Source organism: Tachysurus vachellii, chromosome 13 (genome assembly GCF_030014155.1).
Source record: "Tachysurus vachellii isolate PV-2020 chromosome 13, HZAU_Pvac_v1, whole genome shotgun sequence".
In the NCBI taxonomy this organism is placed as follows: Eukaryota; Metazoa; Chordata; class Actinopteri; order Siluriformes; family Bagridae; genus Tachysurus; species Tachysurus vachellii.
Window position 1 is genome coordinate 12,027,888 of NC_083472.1, and position 12,113 is coordinate 12,040,000.

Here is a 12,113-nt window from a genome sequence, read left to right on the forward strand (position 1 = left end):
AGCAGCACTTGACATCTGATGATGTCTGAATGTGTACATGGTATATGGTATATCACTTCTGAAAGGTGAATGGGGTTGGGCATAATTTACTTAATATTTTAAGTAAAATATTGCATCATCAAATTATCTGGTATATGAACTACATGCAGATGGTTTAGGAAAAGTACATTTTAATTTCCTGCAGTTACGCTGCTACACCCATAATATGAAATGTTTGACTCCCTTCTTCCATGATACACTTTAGCAATGGCAAGCTATATAGATGTAATTTGTATAGTCTACCATCTGTTTCGTCCGTTATGTTCATAACCATACAAGATGTGTAGAAAGATATACAGAGATATATTCATCAAAAATATTTCTTACTTGGGGTGTGTGTTGTTGATGTTCACCAGTTTAAGAATTCTAATGTGTCCTGCTTTAACCATCAATACACACACACACACACACACACACACACACACACACACACACACACAGCTTAGGGAAGATTAATCCAAAGGAGAAATCCTACCTGATACATATTTTATCTCTCTCTTTCTCTCTTTCACACAAAATTCCATACACATTTAAGCATGCCTTTAAACTGAGTGTATACACAATTTGTTGCTTGCAACCTCCTCCGCATGCGGGGGCTCATTGGCACGGTTTCTCCTGCCCACCTCTCCATGTGCCCACAGGGCGGGTACAGCACGGCTCGTTCCTGCCGCTGTACTCACAGTTGGGTGTGTGGTTTGCCGGAGATCCGACAGGAAGCAGCACGACTATGTCCCATGCTCACCACACATCCTCCCCACCCAGCCACCCACTCTATCTACTTCACCTAATTTGTCATGAGCTCCTTTAAGAGGCACTGATTGGGCTGATATTTGGCTGATCCTCTCAACAACTGCAACTTTAACAAAAAAACAAACAAACAAACAAAGCCAGAAATTACTTTTTGCTTACTGAAATTAAGACTAGGGTTTATATAAATTAGAGGTAATGTGAAGCCTAGCGTTAATTAGCTAATGTCAATGAAAGGTACAATCAAGGAATTAAGACAAATGTGTGTGTGTGTGTGTGTGTGTGTGTGTGTGTGTGTGTGTGTGTGTGTGTGTGTGTGTGTGTGTGCGTATATATATATGTGTGTTTTTGTGTGTGTGTTTGTGGTTGTGTGTGTGTATGTGTGTGTTTGTGTTTGTGTGTGTGTGCGTATGCGTGTGTGTTGTGTGTGTGTGTGCGATTGTGTGTTTGTGGTTTGTGTGTGTGTGTGTGTGTGTGTGTTTGTGGTTTGTGTGTGTGTGTGGCTTTCATATGACTTTACATCTGCTTATGTACTTCTTTAACTGTCCAGATGAACACAAAATATGTTTGTAAATGTTTGTTACCAGTTACAGACATTTACTGGCATTTCTTGATTGACTGCCTTTAAACGTCCACCATTATCAGGTTGGTGCTCTGGTCAATGAGGCTGAGAAACGAGCAGCGAGATTCCTTAACTTCAGGTTTGTTTCTATTTTGGGTCGATGCAAAACTCCGTGTGCTACACTGCCCCCCAGTGGCAGACTAACGCCAAATCTCTGCCATAATTATGTAAGGCTTTGCAGAGAATGAGTCATCAGCATCGACAACTGAAGAAAAAGCATAGGTGTTTCATATATAGGAGGATTCTCAGTGACGGTTGTCTGCCGGAGCAAATAGTTTGTACTTTTAGAGATTTTCAGGGCTTTTTTCAATTTATCTTGGTGATGGACATGCTAACATAGCATGAGGTAAATGTTGTAAATATTCCTGTCTGCAACTGTTACTTGCCAAGCCAGTGGAAGTGTTTATAGCAGCGCCAATATTTTAGTTAGATTGCAGTATTTCCAGTATATTTAATCCCACCAGGAATTTACACTGAGCGCTTTAGATATAATTTAGTTTCTTTGGTTGATCGTTCCTGTTATGTGATGTTTGAACATCCAGAGGAGGAATGGTGGGCAGTTTATCCAGCATTCCATGTTAATCCCAAAGGTATTTGATGGGGTTGAGGTCTGAACACTGTGCAGGCCACTTGAGGTCTTCCACATCAACCATGGCAAGCCATGTCTTCATGGACTTCATATTTGAACAGGAGCATTGTCATGCTGGAACAGATTCGGCCCCCCATTAATTTCAGTGAAGGGAAAATGTTACAGCATATAAAGATCCTACACAATTGTGTGCTTCTACTTTTGTGGCCTCAATTTCAAGTTGAACAACATGTAAGTGTGATGTTCAAAATATGTTCAAAACATATATTAACAATATTAATATATGTATTAGGGGGGCACGGTGGCTTAGTGGTTAGCACGTTTGCCTCACACCTCCAGGGTTGGGGGTTCGATTCCCGCCGCCGCCTTGTGTGTGTGGAGTTTGCATGTTCTCCCCGTGCCTCGGGGGTTTCCTCCGGGTACTCTGGTTTCCTCCCCCGGTCCAAAGACATGCATGGTAGGTTGATTGGCATCTCTGGAAAATTGTCCATAGTGTGTGATTGCACGAGTGAATGAGAGTGTGTGTGTGCCCTGCGATGGGTTGGCACTCCATCCAGGGTGTATCCTGCCTTGATGCCCGATGACGCCTGAGATAGGCACAGGCTCCCCGTGACCCGTGACTCATTCTTTCTCAATGCAGTATTACTATTAGTAGGGAATGGACATTTTTTGGAGTGGCAAGTAAGAAAGAGAGCATGTAGTTTTTTACTGGATCATAATTTTCAAAACATTATTTTTTTGAGAACAAACTGTTATGCAAGAGCCAGGATGAACAATATTTCATGTATATTCTAGGGCAGGTGCAGTCATGAAATAGACGTGAAGGAGAAGCAGACATTTCACCGAAGAGAACGTGAAAATGAAACTGAATGCCTTAATTATGGTAGTTAGTGTGTGGAATAGTGGCCCATTGTGGTAAAGAAAAGGTTTCTGTGCACAACGTAAAATGTAAAGGTGGTTAAACTGTGGTATAATATGCATTTGATATATCAAGTAATTAATGATATTGTCAGAAAAAGTTATAGTAATCCTGATCAACACAGTCATAGATATTCAGGAGAGATCCAACAGGCTGTAAAAATGTCTATTATGGATCCTCAGTGCACATCTTTTGAACAATGGAAAGCATAACCTTTATATGTTTTAAATTATAACAGGATAAATCAGATGACTATCATTCATAACTAAGCAAAACCTTCACCATTTCTTAATCCTTTTTCTTCTTATTAATTGCTTCTTACTCTTTGACTCTTTCATGCCTCATGTCAAGGTACGATATGCTGTATTTGAGCATGAGTGCAGAATGACCCAGCACCTCTAAAACATCATATTACAGACAATTTTTTTCTCCTCTGACTAAGTAATGATTTTTAACAAACTATGCACTGTAGCTTTACAGTCATCAGAATCTCAAACCTCCATCTTTGGAAGAAAAAGAAAAATCGACTATGCTGACTGAGAGGCACTGTAGACACCTTGACAAATTATATATGACTGATAAAAGTAAATTTTCTGTCTTTCGTTGCCACTTCTTCATGCATACAAATGATGGTTATCTTGCTGTCAACCTCACCTGTGTAAAGTCTGAGTAGTTTCCTTGCACCTGTATAAGACAAAATTATAAAGGTTTAAATAATCTTTCTTTTCACATATTCTTGAATTAAGATGTTAGTTTTACCAGGTAAAACATTCAGAAATCTGGGTAAATATGATTTATTTATTGATTTGAATGATCATTATATATGTAAATAATAAATACAGGTAAAAATAGCTGATTTGCAACCAATGGGGAAAAAACAAGGGTTTTTCAGTTTTATAGAAGTAAATGTCCTAGCTTTCTAAAGTTGTTTAGAGGAACTTTAAAGGACTTTTAACTAAAGATTTACATTATTTCGAATAACTTTAGAGCCCTAGATTGAACCTTTTTTAATAGGACTTTGCAATGAGCCTACTGTGATCTGGACTCATTACGTCTCCGTAATTAACTCAGATGCCCGTTGCCAAGCAGTAAATGTTCCTCCTAACCAAGTGGGATCCCTCCTTAAACCAAATTCTATTAACAGAGTTGCCACATTGCAAGCTTCTACATCCTTATCAGTTATTTACAATAGGTTGGAAAAAGTGATTCTCTTCACCAGGTAGTTCTGTTTATAAAGAAATGGAAAACAATCAGTGAAAAGGGTTAAATCTATAAAAGGTCATAGCTATACCAGTGAGATACAACAAACTAAGAAACATAAAACCCAATGGCATAGTGAACCATGAAACAAAAACTGAGGGTAAAACACAGACCATAATCCAAATCAATTCAACATAGGGATCTACAGCCAGAATGATATGGTATTATCATATTTATTACAGTAATAAGTCCAACAAAAGTACAACACTGACAGCATGGTATGACAACTACACAAATAATGTGAATATTAATGATCACTTTGGGGGTGGAAGAAGATATAGACATGTTGATGTAGGACTGAGTGGTTACTAAAGAATGGTAATGCACACAATGCATAGAAAAGAAGTTTGCAGAGCTGCATATATTATTTGTACACTAAAGCTGCTACATATATCGGAAAAAAGAGAGGGAAGATGCACAGGCCATCAGCAAAGGCTGTGGCAAAAGCTAATCAGTGGAATGAAGTTGTGCTAAGAAGCAAAAATAGAAAGAAAACACAATCTCAAGTAAAAAAATGGAAAGAATGACAAGAGAGGTATGAGAAAGGGCAAAAGTAAAAGATATGCTTGTACAGCAGATTTTGAAACTGTAGTGCAGCTCCTTTTTTATTTGTTATTCATACACAATATAGTAAAGCCATGTGTGGTATGGCTGTGTATGCATTTATATTACTTGTCTGTAAGACCAGCTTTACTTGTGAAGTAGTAGTTGTATAGTTTCTTTTGATTTCTTATGAGATAGTTTGGCATTGCTCTTCCAGCAAACACAGGGAGATTTTCTGCTAATTACGCCAACTCAATCCCTCTTCATCCTCAATGGATATGTTGTTCGTACTTCACATATCTACCTCTTTTTATTTGCTAGCCCTTCTCCCCCTCCCTGCTCTAAATGTTACTCGAATTTAGAAAGGATGAGGTCCCACATAGACTGATAAGCGAAGAGCTGAACTAGTCTGGTAGCTCATGAGGGGGTTGACTGAAACCATCTCCAAGTCCAGAACATACTCTTTGGGTCCAGTCACAGAACGGGCTAGCACCAGCATAGCACTAATGTTGTTGATTTGCTAAAGGGGAAGACAACACATATTCAGAAGTCTGCATTATTGGGAATGACAGAGTATAGTGATCATATCACAAATACTATGAAAGTGAAAGCTGCACAAGATCATAAATAATCATTAATGAAACAGATGGATGAAGAAAGATAATGTAATTATATGAGACATATATGGTTCTACAGTTTTCTCTGCACATTTATGGCTGCAGAAATCTAAATAAAAAGGTTGAGTAATAGCACAGTGCAGAGTCCCCCTGCTCCTTTGGCTATTAAAAGCTATAAACATAAAATCTGGCACTAAAATAGAACTGCATTGTCCTCAAACTTTGGCAGTTTTCCACTGTTAACATCAGTGCCCCCTCTCACTCCCCCTTCTTCCCTGCCTCCTTCCCTTCCTACCCGGGCCATGCTCTCAAACGTTAACTTCTCACATTTTAGCTTCAACAGTTTCAATCCCAGAAATAGACAGATTGCTAGACACAATCCAATTCAAAGGCCAAGATTGTTTCAGAAAAGTAGCCCCAGGGTGTTTTAAATCAATATACGTGTATAAATTGCATCTCACCCTGATATAAAAGTCTCCATTGTCATCTCCCGAGCGGATACGGAAGGTGTTGTAAGCTCCAGGAAAGACGCTTGTAGCCTGGATCTGGAAGATGTCAGAAGGTACTGACCGTTCTGAAGTGATGCTCATATAACGGTACACAATGGAGAAGGGCAAGTCTTGACAGCCAGTTTTAGAGACAGGACACACACAGCGACTAGAGAAACAGCGTTACAGTATAACAACAACACTGTAAATAGCAGATACATGATTTAAAATAAGCAACATTTTTTCTTCTTTTCAAATTAGGATGAAATGTGGAGCCAGAGGAACTCTAGGAGCTACTAAACAGTTGTTTTTCACACTTTCATTTGTCCAGATGTAAACCAATAGATATTGTATTTTTCTTTTCAATCGAAGAGAAACCTAGGCCTTAAGAGTATCAAATTTCACCTGAGTATTCTCCACAGGTCAGACAAATTTATAAACCTGGATGCTCTCCATTAACCTCCAGATATTCCTTCAGAACATAAATCTTCTACACCATTAATTATTAATGTCAGGCATTTAAAAGGAAGTAGAATATATTGAATTATGCTTCAAGGCAATCCACAGATATGGATAAAACTCACAGTGCGGTTTCAGAAACATAAAAATTAAAACAAAACTTTTAATTTTTGAAAGTTTTAGTTTCTATTTTAATGAAAGAGGAAATAAGTGAGTACACAGAGCAGTTAAAACCACTTCACTCACTTGTTTGATACTTGAACGTAGGGCTCCTGACAGCGGTTCGTGTCAAAGCAGTGATGACCGCCATGAATGTTCACACACGTCTGGCTATCAGTACACTGGTGCGCACCTGTCTCACACTCATTTATATCTACATAAAGACACACATACAAATCAAAGATGTTATCAGGTAACATGATTCTAATAGTCCAAATGAGAAAATAATGAAAGGCTGAATGCCACCTTGACAGAGACGAGTCCCGAGGAGCTGGTAGCCTTCTGGGCAGACACATGAGAATTTCCCAGGCTCATTTACACACTGGTGCTGACAAAGGTAACTAGAGAAACTGCACTCATCTATGTCTGTATAAAAATAAAGAAGACATTAGTTGGGTTTAAAAAGTTGGAAAATGTAAAGTAGTCATTAATACGCTGTTTATGTTACATTGATGATCTGTGTATTTGCTGCACTGGTGTATGCCTCACCTTTGCATGTGAATCCATCTGGCCCTAGCTCGTAACCTTGCTCACAACGGCAAGTGAAAGTGCCATAGGTGTTATAACACCTCTGACTACAGGGGGCGCCCATGCTGCACTCATCCACGTCTGAGACCACAAATCATGACACAGCAAACACAAATTACATGTACGCTTTAAAGAGCACGTTTCATGGAAAAAGCTCAGTCATTGTGCATTCAGAAACTTGCCAATGTTTGAAAAAAAAAATTGTTTTTTGTTCATTTATTTTGACATCAGCAACATAAAGAATCATTTAATTTGTCTCATGTAGGCTACACGCCACACGTATATAAATGTTACATTTTTAAATAGTGTTTGTATTTAAATTCACAATGATTTGTGTGAGGGTATACAAAGGATTGGACAGAGTAATGGCAGGTTTATTTTTTCAGTACACCAAAATCTTTCGTAAGATCTGCCCGTGTTTTGCAATACCACAGTAATTGCTCCCTTATGTCGCCACAGTGTCACTTATTCACCTTATTTGAGGTGTTGTGGCAGTTTGTTTTGACTTTGGCACCTATTCAGAGGAGCTGAAGGTGTAGGATGATATTGTACAACAGCATGTGGGCCTGGTTTTCCAAATTACTGTGTGTGCACTGTTTGAGTGTGTGTGGAGGATGGACTATGACTCAGGGCACAGCATTGTTGGCTATGTGTGGGGGTGGCAGTGTGTGGGCACTCTCACCAATGCAGGAGCGATTGTTGCCTGCAAGCTGGAAGCCAGGCTCGCACTGGCAGGAGAAAGAGCCGGGCACGTTAACACAGCGGTGCTGGCAGTACCGGTACCGACACTCATCAATGTCTGACAAAAGTGAAGGGGGAAATTGAGGTGAACTACACATTCATCTCAGCCCGTTATTCTTCATTAAGGCCTTCATCAACTCAATCACGCTCAGTTAAGGTCATGTCTTCGTATCCTAATGACACCGCTTTACCAAATTAGAGTTGCAGGGAAAAACATTATAAAAAATAAAACATACACTGGCTGAAAATCACAAATCAGCTTGTTACTCCTTAAGATTTATTGCCTCATATTTACTCATATTTTGGATATATATATATATATATATATATATATATATATATATATATATATATATATATATATAAATTATTTTTTTTTTTTTTTTTTTTATATATATAAAATGCATGTTCTTACTGCAATATGACCCTATGGCATGAGTATACAAGTCCATTCATTATGAACTGGCAATATGGCAATTCTGTTTTTGCCTCTTTAAACATGTTGCTGATTTTTACCAATGCACTCCGTTCCCACTTTGCGGTATCCATTTGGGCACTGGCAAGTAAATGAGCCCTCTGTATTGATGCACTCCTGACTGGGCTGGCAGTCATGTTCATCCCGTTCACACTCATCCACATCTGTGAGAGCATCAGAACAATTCACAGAGCAGGTTATATAAGCCACATTCGAGTTTACCTTTGTTTCTTACATATTTGCTGCTGCCCTGGTATTTTCTCACTGCAGCGGAGAGGCCATACTGATTTATGACTAACAGCTTGAAGGAATAAAGAAATGCTAACTGTGTGACTTTTTGCTGAGTGCTGAGTAATCCAACTGTGGGGTGCAGTAATGAGGGTTTAACTGCTGATAGCAGCTGGGAAATAGCTTAGCCCTCCAAATCCCCTCTACCTCCTGCAGACTACCCCCTTCCAAGTTTTGTGAAACTCCCAGACAACCTCTTTCTTACATACCACCTGTTTTTAAATTACTAGCTAAATTATCCTGGAACCCATAACGCACAATAAACAGAATCCTACACAAATACAACCCTAACTTTATGTGTAATTTCTTTTCTTTCATCCGTTCCATGTAAACGACATCAGCATGCAATTAAAAAAAACAGAGCCTTCACAATACACACACTCACACTCACTTCTACCACCTGTTCGCTAACACCCACATTGCAGTCCCCCTCCCCAAAATACACACATTTCTGAACATACTCACCCACGCAGCTGTCTCCATCTGCCTCATAGCCACTGGGACAGGAGTTGTAGGGCTCACTTGAGGTGTTGCCCACACCAGCAGGGATTTGGTTGGGTGGGTCTGGGGCAGGGATTACTGAGGCAGAGCGTGGGAGACACAAGTAGCCGCCATAATGATTGAAGCACTTCATCTCACCCTTACACGCCTCAGGGATAGTTTCACATTCATTTATGTCTGAGAGGGAAAAGGAATCAGAGTGTTGGACCATCACATTAATAACAGGAGTCTGTTTTTTTTTTCCATGTCAAAACAGTTCAGGTAAAGATGTATCATCCAGATGCATTAAGGTGATTTACCTTTGCAGTGTTGAGTTTGTGGATCCCAGTGATAACCATCTGTGCACTCCTGAAGTTTCAACAAATAAATAAGACTCAGAAATGCAAATTCTTACATATTATGTTTGAAGACATACTGTATGCTTATCAAGTAAACAGAGAACAGAAGAGTGGGAAGCGATTCCCTCCCTCCTTACCGTGTAGGTGTCACTTTCTGTGGGTGGCTGTGAAATAGCTTGGTGGAGGAGCACAGAAAAGCACACACACAAAAATGAAGCACACACGGGCCACATCTTCACACAGAGACACTTTCACCTGCCTCTTTGAAGCTCTGAGAAAATGAACAAGTAGCGTGTCAAACACAGACACAATCTGGCACACGCTACAGGGTCTTGGGTAAGGATGAGAACAACAAAAGTTCAGAATCAGAGAGCAGAATCTGGAGGACACAGAGAAACAGAGAGCACAAGATAATCAAATAAGTATCTTAATGTTTGAAAATTCTGACATTTAGTTTTTTCCTTTATGTTCATTCATCACAGATTTATTTGCAGCAGGTGATTTTCTTTTAATTTGTGTCTCCATTTAAATTGTGTCTCCAAGTGGTGTCTCCAGGATTGCCTTGTTTAATTGTTGCCACAGATTTCATATGTACTTTAAAGAACCATTAACATCTAAATTGGCCTTCTTCACATGGTCACCACGTATGTAGCAACCTGGTGGCTCCCTCTCGTGGCTGAACTAGAATTGCGCACAATTATTGACACCTATTTTACAGTTGCATGGCATCAGCATCTTTTACTTTTGTACATGTGAACACTTATTAACATTTAACCTGACTGTAAGTCTAACAGATTGCCTTTCATGCTCTCAGACATTTTTAGCTAGAACATGATACAAATTAAAAGAGTACTGAAAGAGCTCATTTAGGGTTTTAAACTTCACTTACTGTTCCTGGTAGGAGAGAGGCCTGAGATTTCTAAGTAAATCTGTCAGCTTGAATAAGTCCTGTATTTCAGGTCTCTTGCCTGGAGAATAAATAGAAAAGCAGCCAAATGCAGTACTTATAAAACATTTCTGTCTCTGGACTGTGTATAGTGCAGTGCAGTGAGCTGGTTTGTGCCAGAGAGAAAATAGCATGGGGAAAGATCATAACCACTGTCTTCCTGATGCATTAAAACACTCACACCAACCTGCAGATACACATGCAAAGAAAGAAGAAGTTGTCTGGACTCCAAAGCATGAATGTCTTTGTCAGACCTCGTGGTCACAGTTCTGAAGGCTTTGGCCTGTGCACTGGTATAGTAAAGCTGACTCAAAGTGATACACAGCTCGCCACAAGGCAACACGCACACGCAAACATGCATTCTGATTTTGTTACATCAGCCTCCAAATGAGATTGCTTTGCTTTGGCCCAAACCACATTATTTTGTTCATCCTGACTTACAGTACCCACAAGGAAAAATCAAACACAAACAAATCCTGTTAAACAATGAATGGACCAGCAAGTTTGATTTGTGATCGAATTATCTTTTACACTGTTCCTCTGACAGCCTGCTGTTGCTCGTGATTTCTCAAGTCGTGATTGCAATGTGCCTACAATAAAAGCTCTCCACATATTTGCACACAGTTTAAGCACAGCCCATGTTAATACTATGTTCCAAAAACCAACCATTCCTTCTAACACACACCTGTATGTGGTGAGGTAGATGGACACGTTTATGAGCTACCAAGGCAACCAGACATAAATCTCTTTGGAGTCATAAGAAGTTTTAGCTTTTAGATGGTTTTATAAAAATCATAATCTTCCACTAATCTATATGTTTCAGTGGCTGGTGGGAACAGCAAATGCATTCTCTCGCTCTCTCGCTCTCTCTCTCTCTCTCTCTCTCTCTCTCTCTCTCTCTCTCCATTTAGCCATTTAGATACAGAAAAAGGTGAGAAAATAACTACAGAATTAAATAGATAGAAACAAATGCACATTCAAGAATACATTCAAAAATAAACACTGCTGATGAATTTCATTGAACCCTGGGAATAAAAAAAGAACAGACTCTCTCTCTCTCTCACACACACACACACACACACACACACACACACACACACACACACACACACACACACACACACACACAGCCTCTACAGCAAGCATATTGTTTGAGAAAGCACAGAATCAGCTATGGTAGCAACCCAAGGGCAGGGCAGAACTGTGTAGTTGGACACTGGTCAGAGTATGTTTGGTGGTAAGAGCAATTTAGACTACTGTGGCGCGCCAAGTGTCCATTGGTTTTATGGAACGCCGCTACTGAGGATGTGGGCACAGCTCTACACTCGGGTCATCCGGACTGTGGCAGAGAATTCCCAGAGTCTCGCATCCTCAGGAAAGCCCCTTGAAGTTCACCACAGAGAGCAAGTAGACTTACCTGGCATGGCCCTTTCCTGGGTATTTTATACCTTATGATCTTGTTGACAATATATTAAAGTATTTTTTCTTTATTTCATTCATACTTATGAATTATAAACATATATTGGAGTATCTGGTACATAATAGCAAACACCTGTACATTTGAGCATACAGAGTCAGCCTCTAAGAATAAGGTCTAAGTCAGATGGATTTTACTGGTACACATTTGATGAACACTATATGTATAAAGACAAAGGATTTCTTCTGACATTTCTCTATATTTTGCACACAGACTCATCCTGTCTGGTGAAGTGTCTGTGCTCTGTTCTGTTCTGCTCAGCTGCCCAAGAAACTGATATTTTGTCATGTTGCTTAAAACAACCTCAGTGTGGATTT

General features: G+C 39.6%; 1 protein-coding gene across 3 annotated transcripts in view; it reads right to left on the reverse strand.

Moving 5' to 3' along the window:
* Nucleotides 1-4,330: 4,330 nt before the first annotated feature.
* The window catches only part of efemp2a (EGF containing fibulin extracellular matrix protein 2a), a 9,288-nt gene continuing 1,505 nt past the window's right edge, over nucleotides 4,331-12,113 (reverse strand). Inside the window, exons 2-12 of one of the 3 annotated variants that reach the window (XM_060885721.1) lie at nucleotides 10,263-10,341; nucleotides 9,511-9,752; nucleotides 9,335-9,383; nucleotides 9,000-9,212; nucleotides 8,288-8,410; nucleotides 7,713-7,829; nucleotides 6,992-7,111; nucleotides 6,749-6,868; nucleotides 6,530-6,656; nucleotides 5,798-5,993; nucleotides 4,331-5,239 (exon numbers count right to left, since the gene is read on the reverse strand). In XM_060885721.1, the coding sequence (XP_060741704.1) occupies nucleotides 5,078-5,239; nucleotides 5,798-5,993; nucleotides 6,530-6,656; nucleotides 6,749-6,868; nucleotides 6,992-7,111; nucleotides 7,713-7,829; nucleotides 8,288-8,410; nucleotides 9,000-9,212; nucleotides 9,335-9,383; nucleotides 9,511-9,606 (1,323 nt within the window). In that variant the 5' untranslated portion in view covers nucleotides 9,607-9,752; nucleotides 10,263-10,341 and the 3' untranslated portion in view covers nucleotides 4,331-5,077. The remainder of the gene's footprint in view (nucleotides 5,240-5,797; nucleotides 5,994-6,529; nucleotides 6,657-6,748; nucleotides 6,869-6,991; nucleotides 7,112-7,712; nucleotides 7,830-8,287; nucleotides 8,411-8,999; nucleotides 9,213-9,334; nucleotides 9,384-9,510; nucleotides 9,753-10,262; nucleotides 10,342-12,113) is intronic. The other 2 variants (XM_060885724.1, XM_060885723.1) reach the window with 2 other exon arrangements.